General features: G+C 38.1%; 2 protein-coding genes across 2 annotated transcripts in view; both read right to left on the reverse strand.

The window, feature by feature from the left end:
* Nucleotides 1–1,300: 1,300 nt before the first annotated feature.
* Nucleotides 1,301–2,233, reverse strand: LOC119835820 (vegetative cell wall protein gp1-like). Its single transcript, XM_038360836.1, has one exon. It carries the CDS (start codon nt 2,231–2,233, stop codon nt 1,301–1,303), a length of 933 nt encoding a protein of 310 aa, XP_038216764.1.
* Nucleotides 2,234–2,555: 322 nt separating this feature from the next.
* Nucleotides 2,556–14,057, reverse strand: part of LOC119835599 (failed axon connections) — a 39,107-nt gene continuing 27,605 nt past the window's right edge. The window contains exons 2-6 of the mRNA XM_038360521.1: nt 10,086–10,221; nt 9,112–9,314; nt 8,230–8,367; nt 3,622–3,879; nt 2,556–3,307 (exon numbers count right to left, since the gene is read on the reverse strand). Of these exons, the coding sequence (XP_038216449.1) occupies nt 3,233–3,307; nt 3,622–3,879; nt 8,230–8,367; nt 9,112–9,314; nt 10,086–10,221 (810 nt within the window). The 3' untranslated portion in view covers nt 2,556–3,232. The remainder of the gene's footprint in view (nt 3,308–3,621; nt 3,880–8,229; nt 8,368–9,111; nt 9,315–10,085; nt 10,222–14,057) is intronic.

The following is a 14,057-nucleotide window of genomic DNA, read 5'->3' on the forward strand; positions in this document are numbered from 1 at the left end:
ATACAATAGACGCCTTTTGCACTCTTGTTCACGCTGCGAGAGCGAGACGGCACGATCGAACGCTAAAATAATTGCACGTTTTAATAAAACAGGTTACATGGTGGGAACGCGAAGCTTTCGAGACTGTGTCCCGGGTTGCTGCGGGCATAAAAACGTAAAAGAGTCGCACGACCAAAGTATTGTCTGTCCTCTGCCGCGTTCCCTGCAGGCCTTTCGACACTGCTCTTTATAACTAATGTCACGAGATGTCTCGACATTGATGAACTGAACCATGCATCGCCCCAAACTGCCATATAGGTCTGACGACTGCTGAACACAAAAAAACGGGACTGGACTCGAACTTAACAGCTAACACAAGAACATAAAGCCTGTTTCAGTGTGAACTAAACGCTGAGACGCGTTAATTCACGTTTACAGAGACGTGTACAGTCAACACCACCGTGGAATGGATCACCAGTCTTGCTCGAGTGTTGTGAGGAGTGTTTGTGCTACACCGAAAGCCTACTAACCGACGATTAACGATTTGGCGAAAACCTACATGGTAAATATTTTTCATAATATTTACTCGTACAAAACTTGTTCGTTCGACATATACACCAAGAACTAAAGCGCCTGTAAGACGACGAGTGACCACCTCTGAGTACCCTAATAAAACATCAATATCATACGATAAAATTATGAATGAATGGATGGATGAAGGTGATGATGATGATGATGATGATGATGATGATGACGATGGTGATGATGATAATGGTGGTGATGGTTATGGTGATGATGGTGTTGTCGATGTTGGTGGTTATGGTAATGAATTGGGATGATGAGCAATAATAACCGCTACGTTGATGATGATAAATCAATGAGGATGGTGATATAAAAAATTCACATGATTATGGTAGCGCAGTGATGAATGAAACATTGATAAGTATCCGTATCCTTACATGTTGAACGAAATTTAATTTGATGATAGGAATATATCGCCTTATGTTATACATAAGAGAGACATCAAAATAGTTTCTAAATTACTATATTTTAATTTTGGCAAACTATAGCCCTGTGGGCTCAATTAAGTTAAATACAATAAAATTAATGTTATCTTTAATCTATATAATACACATAAATCTGTCCTAAATGTTTTATACAAGGAAAATTTAATAGAAAATTATATATTTTTTGATTTCTTTCTTAGAAGAAAAAATATTTTACAATAAAATATAGTAACCAGAAAAATAATTTCATATTTACAATCATATAACCAAGATAAGGAACCAATACACGGGCATACTGGAACTTATCTTGGAATTTAAATTTTCATTTTGAAAAACATTTCAACCAATTGTTGTTCGGATACGGACTTCTTCAACGTTTCCTGTCGATATAGCGGTATTATTGGCCGTGAAGGGATCGGCAACGGGGACGGGCAAACGTACTGCACGCGCGACACCCGCGGCGGGATCTGCGGGAGCGACTTGGCGCGCCGCAGCCCGGCGACCGCGCGCACCGCCTCGGCCGTCGGCCCGGCCCCCAGCACGCTCGCCGGTGCGGCCCCCGGCCCGCCGCGCCGCGCCCACCCGCGCGCCGGCGACGCGCCCGCCGACTGCGGCGGGGTCAGCGACGAGGGCGACATCGAGGACAACGTCGACGTCGCCGACAGCGGCGGCGTGGCCGGCGGCAGGAACACCTCTGGTATGTCCGACGAGCACTCAGGCGGTGGGCTGGCCGGCGGCAGCGGGAACCGGATGAAGGGCCGGCTCGGGAACAAGAGCGCGCACCCGTGCCGCGACGAAGCCATCGCGGACCGGATCATCGGGATAGGCCGCAGCAATGGGTGCCGTGTCGGAATCGGGAAGGGCGATGGTGGATTCGACGGCGACGAGCTGTTCGAGGAGCGATTCCAGCGGTTAGAGCAGTTCGGTGAGGCTCGAGGCGACGACTGCTGGGACGAGCGGTCGGAGTCCGACGAGGAGTGCGCGGAGGAGTGCGGCGTCGGCGAGCGGGAGCGAGAGCGAGAGCGCGGCGGCGCGTGCGCTTGAGCGTGCGCATGCGCGTGTGGCAACTCGTGCGCGTGAGCGTGAACGTACGCGAACGGCAGCCCGAGCTCGTAAGCGTCTGCGTGCGCGTGCGCGTGCGGCTGCTCGTGCTCGTGCGCGTGCGGCTGCGGCGGCGGCGAGGGCGGCGGCGACGCCTCGGACGAGGACGACTCAGAGGGGGATGGGGACGGGGTCACGTCCACCATGATGCTCGGTGTGGAACGAATGGTTCGCTAGAGATGCGTCACTCGCGAATAAAACGCCCTACAGGCGGACAGATATAAGATTGAATAGACTTACCTTAACGTATAATATAATATCAAAAAATTTTATGGACTATTATTTATTACAATGAAAAACAGTCTTCCAGGAGTTTCGTTTCTATCAAATTTGTAAATTTGTAAATTGTAAATTTTCTTTCACGCGTACAAATCGAAATAAACAACGAGAACCTCCAAAACAGCCTAGTTGTACGCCAGCTCTCAACGTTTCTCGATCGAATATTCCAATTATCTAAAAATCAGCCAATTTTTGGTATCAATTATACTAATACTTAAATTTGTAATTTCACAACATTCAAGGTTATCTATGTATGAATGATTACGTATGAGCACATAAATAACTTAGACAAATGTGTCTACGTTCTAATATGAAAGAGTCATGAAAATGCTCCCTAGAACATTGAATATATGAAACGGTATCCGCTAACCATACTTAACAATACAAAGTGACATAGATGGGTTATCAATAATTTTAACACTAAATTTATTCAATACACTACAATATCAGCTGAATATACGACCTACGGATGTAAGTACTAAATAACTTACTAGATACGATACAAATCAAATCAGCGATACGACAAAATATAAGCAACACATCAAATCGATACACCAACGAAACAAAGTCGTGTTACAACGACACAACAGCGAATCTAATTTAAATTAATTATGACAAAACAAAATTGCGCTTTCGCGTCTTAAACTGAAGATACGGGAAAGACAAATGGATTTACACGCTTATAATATACAGATTGCAACGAGCCTGACTCCTAAGTGCAACTTGCATGTCAGTATGGCGGCGTCTATATATCAACTACGATATTGAGTTAATTCCTACAGCCACCGTTTCAATATTTATACAATAGGTGAATAATGTAGCGCCGTTTGAAATTCGAATGGGTGGGGCGCCGTTCCAAATTCAATTTACTTCTCCTTTTCCTTCTCCTTCTCGTTCTCTTTGTCTTCGGGCTCCTTTTCAGCGAGCTCCTCTTTCTCGTCCTGGAAATATTATGATTATATGAACTTCATTATGTTATTTTTATCTGTATTGATAGGATTGGATAGATAGATCTAGATAGTATTTTTATTATTTATCGTTTGAAGCTTGATGTCTCAAAAATAATCAGCCTAATTATGTTAAAATCGCGCTAGCTTCGATTGGATATTATTTGGATTGAGTTCAATCTTTTATCTGATAAAATTGTTATTCCTGTCTACCTTTAAAGTCAAGCCGAAGTTGTACAAAAATCTATCAATCCCTATTATTTAGCCTTCAAATTTGTTCCTATATAGAAAGAAAGAGCATAATATACCTTCTCCTTTTCTGGCTCTTCGAGCGGCTGCTTCTCCGGCTGGCCCGTGCCTTCTTTGGTCTCTTTGGCCTCCTTCTTAACGGGAGCCGGCTCGCTGGCGCAGATCTCGTCCCAGTCGGGATACGCCCTCTCTTTGATGCGTGATACAAGTCCCACTAGATTCGGGAAGGAATCATTCATAGCATCACGCAGGAGGTGGGGCACCTCTTTGTCGATGAAGTGCAGTTGCGCGAGATTTGCGAACGCAACCACGTCGAGCTGTTGATAGAAATTCCATTTAAAATGGTGCACAAGGGCATAGGAAAAACGATTGGCAAAATATTTTATTTGACTTTAGTCATGTTCTGGTGTTAATTTATTTGAACTATAGGCTCAACAATTATTGGAAGGTGATTTATTGTAAAGATGAAAAGAGAATGGGGTACATATTTTTTGTTGTTGTATTTTATTATTAAAAAAGGATTCAGGAATTCAACATGTCAGGTAATTTCATCGTCACCCAAATGTTCGAAAATAAAAATCGATGTATAATTTAGATAAGATACATAATTTATAGATATCATTGTAAAATGTTGGTTTATTTTTGTATATTTCACGCCTAAGCTCAACAAATGATCGACCACAAAGAAAACTATTATAAACAATAGTATTTCTCAAAAACAGAATTATAAAATGTGCCGGCAATTAAGAAAAGCGGCAATAAAAGCTTCAAGCCTCAAAGAAGATTGTCATGTGAGTGAATGAACCAACCTTACTTAAAGTTATGAAAATTTATGTCAATTTTATCATGTACCGAGTTAGATAACAGGCGAATTAGTTATATTTTACACAAAGGATTTCAAAAGTAAAGAAGCAGTAACTATTCGTTATAAATAAATTTATTTCTACGAAGACAGAAGCTTCCCGACAATTTGCATTCTACGCAACACGCAGCCTGAAAGCGCAAAAGCCAGGTATTGATCCTTTGTTTACACAACATCGTCTAAACGATATTTATTACTTTGATAAGCAACGGTCTACATAAGTTCTGGCCACGTACCTGAACTGAATACTGAACCGCAATAAAATTTCAATAAATCGGAAATCCTTACGTCGGCGCGGGGTATTAAATGGCGGAACACGAACTACGCTTCAAAAATTCGTCAAAACTAAAAGCCGTCGGTACAATCTAGGCCACAAGCTCAAAACGATCTTGCTAAACGCGATATGTTTCTCAAATAGCAATAAACAAAAATTGCACCGTGAGAGCAACATGCATGTTCGCGTCATGCGAGGTACTAATACCCGGGCGAGTGCAGTCCCTCCCGCCGCCGACTAGACCTCCGAATATAATTATATATCGACTGTCAATCGATTTCAGCCTCGCAGCGCCATTAAATTCCCGGGACATCCTGGACTATGGACTCCCATATGCATATTGAAATTGCAGTTGGGCGGAAATCGAAACCCAATAATGTTACATATACATAAGCTTGGCGTCGCGATCATTCGTTACAGCTTCTAAAGCTTTCGAAATTATTGAACCTTCGAAATTAGCTTTTTGATTTTAATTATTTTAAATAATAAATCATTTAAGGGAAGTAAACATTTGACTAAAAATTCATTTCTTATAATATACCATTAATAAATATATTTTATCATTAAATATTTATTATGTTTCTATTATTTAACTCATAAACAAATAATGAATTTGAAATAACTCGAAAGTTATAAAATGTTTTTGGAATTTATACAGCAAACTAACAAATTGTAATAATTAAGACAATTGATTTTTTTTTTATTATCTACGCATTTATAAGAATAAGATAACATTTGTAACACACGCATTACACGCATATGAAAACTACAATAATACCAACTAAAACCTCCAATGAAGTAAATAGCGTATGATTCCTTACGACAAAATAAAAAGAAAAAAAGAGTCACTGTTTAATCTTAGAAATAGAACGTCGCACTACCTCGAATCTTTATTCGTTAAACTCAACTTAACCTTCGCACCGCCCTATTATCCCAGTTTCTACTGTTTTTATTAGTTATTAAACCTTCAAATATAGCGCGGTAAGTCAAATGTACACAAGTCCCGGGACCCAGACAGGTCAACACCCCACAAACTCGCCACCCCACTACAGGCTGAATGAGAAAATTTAATTCCGTAGCTTTCCAGACTGTCGTAGATAGAAGTAGGTATCTTTCCGCGTGGGGATGACGCTCAATGCCAGAGCTGAATTTCAGTTATTTCATCAACTTCGATTGCAACAATACGTGTAATTGTTGTTTGTAATTGAATAATTATTTTGTACTATATAAGGTCTAATTTACTGGGTAAGGTTAGGAACTCCCAAACGGCAGTAGTTTTTTTTCATTTAAAGTTTATTAGATTTTATTTCAAGGCTGTTTTGTTTTCGTTAACAAGTGTGATCGCATATATCCGTTATTAAAAGCTTAGTTCTCGGCGTATTCATATTGCATTTAATAAAATTTGGTTTGCCTGCAGAGTTTTTTTTTGTGTTAATGCATTTATTTATACGAGAGTATTATATATTTAGAAATTAAAAACTGATTTCAAAATATATTTATTCTTTACATTGTTTAACCCGACGCTTCGAACACATAACGGCAAATCCGATCACAGGGAAACTAAGATGATATTTGTCTCAACGGTGATACAAAAATTGTTATTTGTATATGTTGAAAAGCTTCAACCCGTGTTCTTAATTGAATTTTTTATATTTATTAATTATTTTAATGGGCTCACAGACAAGTGTTGAAAAAAATATTTTCTCTGGCATGTATTTATGGTTGGTCAGTTCGTTATAAATTTCCACCGAAAAGTGCAAAATTTTTAGATTATAAGGCTATTATTTTCTTATACGTGTTACTTTTAAAAACATGTTTATAATTTATAAAGACCGGTTACAATACAATATTGTCGGTTACATTTAAAATTGTTACAATTATCCTGACTATTACAATTTGTTAAGTTTCCGTTATACATACTTTCAATTAATCATTTTTCAAGAAACACGACTGTTACAAATAATCTTACGTCATTAGTTTGTCAGTTCTTATCTGATTATTGCATGTTTCGATTATAATTGTAATTAATAATAATAACACGGTCCGTCGCCTCCAAAAGTGGAACGAGCAATATAATTATTCAAACAAAATTGGGGATGTATTACTTTTCAGTTATTTTATTTAAATTAACAAAGGTTTTAGTTATTGAAAAATATTAAGGTAATTGAATTGTTATTTTTTTATAATTTTGTTTTTATACAAATTACTAAATAGGAATCATTGCATTAATTGGAATACCGTAAGAATAGGAATGTCTTGTTTAGTTTTTAAATTTAAATAACTTTTTTGAAGAATTTTCTTATGTATCTTGCGTTAAAGTGAACTTGTGTTTAAAATTTAATAAAAATTTAAGACTTTCGTTATTAAAACAGTGTTTATATTGAAGGCAATTTGTTTTCGAAGTATGTGTTAAAATTTTCTTGCCTAAGTACATATTTTCTGCGTCGCAAGGATTGATTCTTATGATGTTTGTGTCCGAAAATAGTTTAAGATTTATTCCCATGGGAATTCCCTTTGAACGCGCGAGCAAAGTCGCGGGCGAAGACCTAGTTATTATTAAACAGGTACAAAATTAAAATTTATTCATCGAATATTAGCGCTAATCAATAATCAAACGAATTTAGACTATAAGTCGCAATAGAATCACTGGAGTTTGTTTGAGTTTAAACTAGGTCATGTTTTGACCGGGTATTAGAATAATCTAAAATCTGATAAAGTTTAATTTTAATAATATATTCTCGCATTGTGTAGTATTATACATTAGGTAGTAGTATTATGTTATTACTATGTATCCAATAAATTCCTCAAAAAAACAATATCTAATTTCAATTAACTAATATAAAGTCTTTATATTCCTTAGTAAACTATTAAATTATACTGGTATCTAAATGCAGCTTCTTATAATTGCATATGCCTATGAAATGTTGCTTGAGTGACGCGACCATCTTCTTTTCCTGTTATGAAAGCTTACCTCTTATCTATGAAGCACCCGTCCCGAAGTATGAAGCTCAGCCGACTTCAATAAATCAAAATAATTTAAACCTAAATACTTACTAAAATGGAGTTCCAATTTCTGTAACTTGTTGCTTATGGCGAGAACCACGCACACGCAGATACATTGGCTATGTTCCGGACACTGCGTAGTTCCTTTGTCCTAGATTCCTACCACCACCTGAGGGGGGCAGCTTCAAAATGGTCGCTACGGGCGTGGTACAGTTTTCGAAAATGGCGGAAGGGCGTAATATTCATGTACAACGCCCCCCTCCTAGTGTTCCCGAAAATAACCCCCCACACCCCATCACCACCCCACCCCCTTTGAGGCGTGGTCAAGCTTATAATCATAATTTGTTTGACCTTTAACCCCCTAAACCCCCCACCCCTTCGCTATAAAAAAATACTCCCTTACAAACAGCTCGAACTATTAATAGCATCCAGGCACCAGAGTCCTATATAATATACATACCGCGCACTACACACGCAAAACAATCAAATCGCCAAAAAACAGCACCTAAAGTAACCAAGATTACTTACAAGTGTCGGCTCGTCCCCGAAGAAGAAAGGCTTGTCGGAGAGCAAGTCTGAGAGCACACGCAAGTCGTTCTTGCCGAACTCGATTATCTCTTCCTGGCTGTGAACCCCGATGCCGTGGGCCTTCGCCTTCTTCATTCCCTACAACGACACAAAAATGTGAATAAAAAAAATAGTCAAGATCGTTATCATCGATCGTAACACCACCCCCACCTCTCAAACACACTGTTTAAAAGTCTAACTAAATCTAATAAAAAATTTGAATAAATTAAAAAAGCTAATACCTAATAATAATTGGGAATGAGGCTACTGAAGCTACACTACTAGTATAGACCGAGAGATTTACACCTCGCAAACTACCTTTATCAACATTTCGCAATCGCGGCCGAACGCGAAATAGTTACTGTGCAACAGGTGCATCCGTTTTATAACCGGGAATCCTAGACGTGGGAGGTGGGTGGTACATAGCAATATGGCGCCGCTGGATGGGGTAGTAAAATGGCCGCCAGATACCATGGGGGTGTATCTACCTCCATCTAGGATTCTAGGAACCAACACAAAAGCCCTGTCGAACTGGATTAATATTTTCCGAGAATATCAATGTAAACATGTTTGACAGCATACCCACCCGATGTAGAGAGCCACCCTCCGCCCACCCTTTGTTAAAATTGCACTTTGATATATGATGCTTATTACATCACAAAATTTTACATTGAAATTACGACAAACGTATATATATAAATAAAAACGAAACGAGAATAATATTCAATAGAAATTCCCACGCTGATTAACAGTTAATGCTAACTAAAATGAGTTAGTTGACGCGCGGGAAATATTGCTTAGGCTATAATATAAATACATAATTATATTATTTAAGTTGCTCACCTTACGTCCGGAGGTCAGTTTGTAGCAGAAGTTGAGGATGGCGTTGGGCAGGCGAGTGTTGAGCGCGTTCTGGAGATTCACCTGGTAGCCCTTGATCACGCTATCGGGGTACTTGGCGCGCCACCACAGCATCACCCATGATAGATGATTCTCAATCATGGATATCATAGCGTGTGTGACAACGCGTTGCTCGGGGGTGAGAGCTACGTGAAAAAGGAAGATGGTGAAAAGCAGGCCATTATTGTTGATGTGCACGAAATGCACATGCGCTGTCCCGTTAAGGTATATCTAGGATTTTAGGTCGCCCGGGCTCTTGGACCGCTCTGAACCCATTTATCGATTGCGGGAGGGGGTCATGACCCGGGCAAAGCCCTCGGAACTAAGACTAGAAGCGCATAAGCTAATTAATGTTGAGATAATTGTTTGAAGTTTCGAGTTTCTAATTGAAATTCCAATTGAAATATATTTTAGCTGCATTTTCGCTTCTATAAGAGCAAGTTTCTAGTATTTTCATTTGTACAATTTCATTTTTCATGTCTGATTTTTTTTTCTTTGTACGTATATGTTATACAAAACATTTCATGGTCACCCAGGTTCAGGAAGAGCTCTTTAAAATGAAAAGTCACTAGATAGAAATTCCTCTTAATTTAAAAGATAATGATAAACTTATTTCTGAAGGAACCCCAGGTGTTTACGACAAGCTATACATTATGGCAGCTGATTAGCTGGCCCGCGCGTGCTACTCGACATGACAGCATAATGGTGCACGCCGTACACTCAATTGCGGCAAGAAACAAGCCCACCCACCTCATCATTTTGTTAATTACAAAATTGCCCTTTCTGTATATTTTACTTTTCATGACCATCAATAGAAATATGGTTGTATTTTGCTGTTGTGAAGTGAAACGTATAATTGAAATAACATATAACAAAATATAACGAAAAAATGTGAAAATTTAAGCCTGAGATCTTACCTGCATCGAGATCCTTGTCGAATTTCTCGGAAAGTTGCTTGATGATGAAGGCGCTGTCGGCGATCTCCTCGCCGTTCAGCTCAATGAACGGGAGCTGGCCCTTCTTGGATCGGAACTTCGCCTTGTGGTCCACATTCTAGAACAATCGAGGGAAATCTTTCTGTTAACGCGTTAGGTTCCAAAGATTCCTTGGACATTTTGGGAGATTTAAAACGATATAATTTTGTATCATCATCATCATCAGCCCATACATGTTCCCACTGCTGGGACACAGGCCTCCTATGAGGGTTCAGGCCATAATCCATTATTATTTATAATTTTGTATACGAAATTGTAATTTGTTGCATTAGATTTCTCTATACAAAGAAAAGCACATTCGCTTTATCTACCATGCTTCGTCTTTGTCTTCATCTTCCCACCATTAGACATTGAAACGCGGTTGATGATTTCGCAGTAATATAATTTCTCCATCTTACAACCTTATTAGTTTACAATTGCTTAGCGCTTAACATCGATAATTTATAAAAGGTTAATGAACACGGCAAAAAAGCGTTATGTCTCCGAATGAGATGAGCAGTTTTTTTATTATTTCGCATGCGAAATTAAATTGCACCATAGCATTCCAAAAGCGCCCTGCGTTTAAAAGTGCATTGCCCGATAACGCTCGCATGCAAAGTTCACACTGAAACGTCAATAAATCAATTTTCGTCCGCCATGTTGGGTGGACGCTTTATCTGGGAGCTAGGGTCTATTTTTACCAGCCTAGCAACAAGCTCTCTGTCCCGAGGGGGTGGCGCATGCGCGCTGCATGCGACCCCTGAGCCTCATCTCACATACGACCTTTCGCTCTTACCCCCACATGGAGGTAATATAATATATTTCGCATTTGCTCTCTGATTACCCATTCATAGTTCACCTTTGAAATATGACATTTTTATAAGAAATATGTGCAATTGAGCGAACAACTTCCTACGCAAATGAAATGCAATCATATTATATAAATTCGCGTATTGAAATTTATAATGTACTTCGGGGAAAGAGCATACAATTTTATTAAGCATAGACTTCATATATCAAGTTTATAGTCGGCATAATACAAACGCGTAATTAGATACGAGGAGCTTTGAAGGAGAAATTAAATGCCCATAGCAACCAATGTATAACGCATAACATCAAACATGCTCCTATGAATACGATTACATGATTTATAAGTTTCAATTATTTTTCTTTTATTTGTATTAATAATTAGAATTTAATTTATTTTCAGAAGGGCGGGGAGGGCGGGCTAGTCGCAGCAAAACTGCTACTACGCTTAAGATTCGAATTATATGTACGCAATTCATCTGTATTAAATGTCTGAATTATCTGTTCATTATTTTCGGTATTATTTTAACATGGTAAAATTGTGATTTGGTAACTGTTAACAAATCATATTGAGACTCTTTTATATTTAGGTAGGTGATCACTGCAATGCGAAGGTAGTATCCACTAGAGTCTATTACGATATTTCCTAGCAAGCAACAGGTATTATAATCAAATTGCCTGTAAAGTCTTCAATACGTGGAGTTGGGCAGACAGCGAAGGGGGTCATAACTAACGGGGGCGACGTCCCCAATCACATTAATACGGATCAAATGATATACGAGCAAGTACAAACAGTGTAGGCATTTTGATATTTGTTAGAGCTGGATACAAGTGGATTTTAGTCAGAGCTTTTAAGTATATCTATAATTTATCCAAAAACACTTTATTATTGTACCTAGCTGATTACATTGTACTATATGATTATTGTACTATTATATATCAAATATTTAAAGATCGATTGAAAACCTCTTCCAGCTAGTAAGTAGCTAGAAATTAAATTTTAAAGTCATAAAGTTAAGATAATAATAAACTTTAAACATACACTGCAAATGTGAATATTTTACAAATTAATATTTTAGAGGAAAAAAAAATAATTAAATGTAACTAAGATTAAAATAAATAATAAATTGTGAACTCCGTAGTCACGAAGTCGTAAGTCGCAAATATGAATAATTTTTAAAGAATAGAAGAAGAAGTTTGATCATGAGGCTGGATTCGAATCCGCGTCCTTAGCCATATCATAGCGACGCCGTTTTCTCGGCCAACCATGACCTCACCTCAGCAATAGAATTTCGTGGAATAAGGAAATTAGGGGCTGACAAAACCGAAAGAATGGAAAGAATCCTGCCTCAAGATCGAATTTATTATTTATACAACATTTTAAAGCTATAAAGCTGAAAATTTAAATTCGTGTAGGTACAGTATGTCATTTATATTAAACCCATTCTCACATCTAAAATGTATTAAAACTCGATATTCATCTCGAGAACAGCTTTTAACTTTATTTATGATTAGCACCCGTGCTTTAGACCGATAATAGTTCATTGTACGAGCATCTGCTTGTTCTTATGACCCCGCAAGCTGTGGGGTCGTGAGTTAACTATCATTTGACTCAAGTTCGTATCGTAAAGATGTTAAGAAAATATTTAATCTTAAAGAATCTTTGTTACTCTACGGCTTCTCTTTATCTCTTTGCCCATTGTCTATATTACCATTTATTTTCTATTTTATATTCATAATCAAACCCATGAAAACAAGAATAAAATAGCTATAATAATTTAAAGCTTTAATGCATTCTTAATAAAGGATATGAACTTTTAGTTGAAAAATCATTGTAATGATATACAACCAAAAACTTTAGATTTAGCTCAAAGCACTGATATTTTATCTGTAAGTAGTACGGTTATCATTTTTCTAATCTCTCAACGAAGTTGTTGTAACAATAGCATTCGTATAGTTTTTGTGTATCTATGGGTGGTGGTTTATCTCCCGTAGTCATGGCGACGGGGAGACGCGAGGCGGGGGAAGGCAGCTGTATTGATTTCGAGTTCAGCGGCCGGTAATCCCGCCCCCGCGCCCCGCACCCGCACCCGCACAATATCACTGCTCCCTGTCCCTACAGCTTTAACTAAATATGATAAGTAATTTTTTGACGCGCCGTATCGATACCGGGACGGTCTGTCTATGATCAGATCGATTTTGGAATCTAATTTTGTCTCTAGACTGGTCTATTTACACTTTGACTTGTGTCGATCAAAGCTGCCATTTGAAAATGGCGATGAATCTTAATGCATAGCCGATTTTACTTTAGATACGTCTGTCAACGTTGTATTAGCTACAGACGTCGGTACAACTTCAATACAAATATAAGTAATTGCAATAGAATTACACTAATTTCATTTCTGTACTCTAATAATGAAATTCGATACTGAAATATAGTATTTTTATTTAAGATTTATTTCTTAATAAAAACATCCAACGCTATCTTCTTACAAAAACACGTATAACGCTTGTTTAAGTAAGTCCTTAGTTAAAATAACATCGTTATGAGTCATAGTCAACCGCACGCACACCGACGCTAAGCCCAATATCGAACCCACTCCTATCCTGCAATCCAATTTCCTTCGAGACAACACACCCGCAACCAAATGAACTGTATGTAGACTTATACATAGGTCGTTGACAGCAAAATAGGATCTCATTTGCTTGCCTATCACATAAAATGCGTACGAAGCATGAGAACGGAACATTCCTTTACGTAAAATAGCAAACAAACAATAAATAAAACAATTTACGAGCACTAATAACGGTCGCATACTTTTTTCCCTTTTTTTCGAAAGCGTAGAGTAAACAATGCTCGTATCCCACGGATAGGGGACAGATTAAACAATTAATATTATTTTTACTTCATCACTGCCCTATACAGCCATTAGCTTTTTGTTATACTATTGAAATAAATCGGTTACGACTCTCTAATTATATCCGATTGCTCCCCAGATAAGATAGCTTTGGAATTTCATTTTTTTTAAATATAAAATGTACCAGAAATATTAAATCAGCCACGAAATACCTTTTGGTCTCAAAAAGCGTAATCAGGCGTACTAGAAA

Source organism: Zerene cesonia, chromosome Z (assembly GCF_012273895.1).
Source record: "Zerene cesonia ecotype Mississippi chromosome Z, Zerene_cesonia_1.1, whole genome shotgun sequence".
Classification (NCBI taxonomy): Eukaryota; Metazoa; Arthropoda; class Insecta; order Lepidoptera; family Pieridae; genus Zerene; species Zerene cesonia.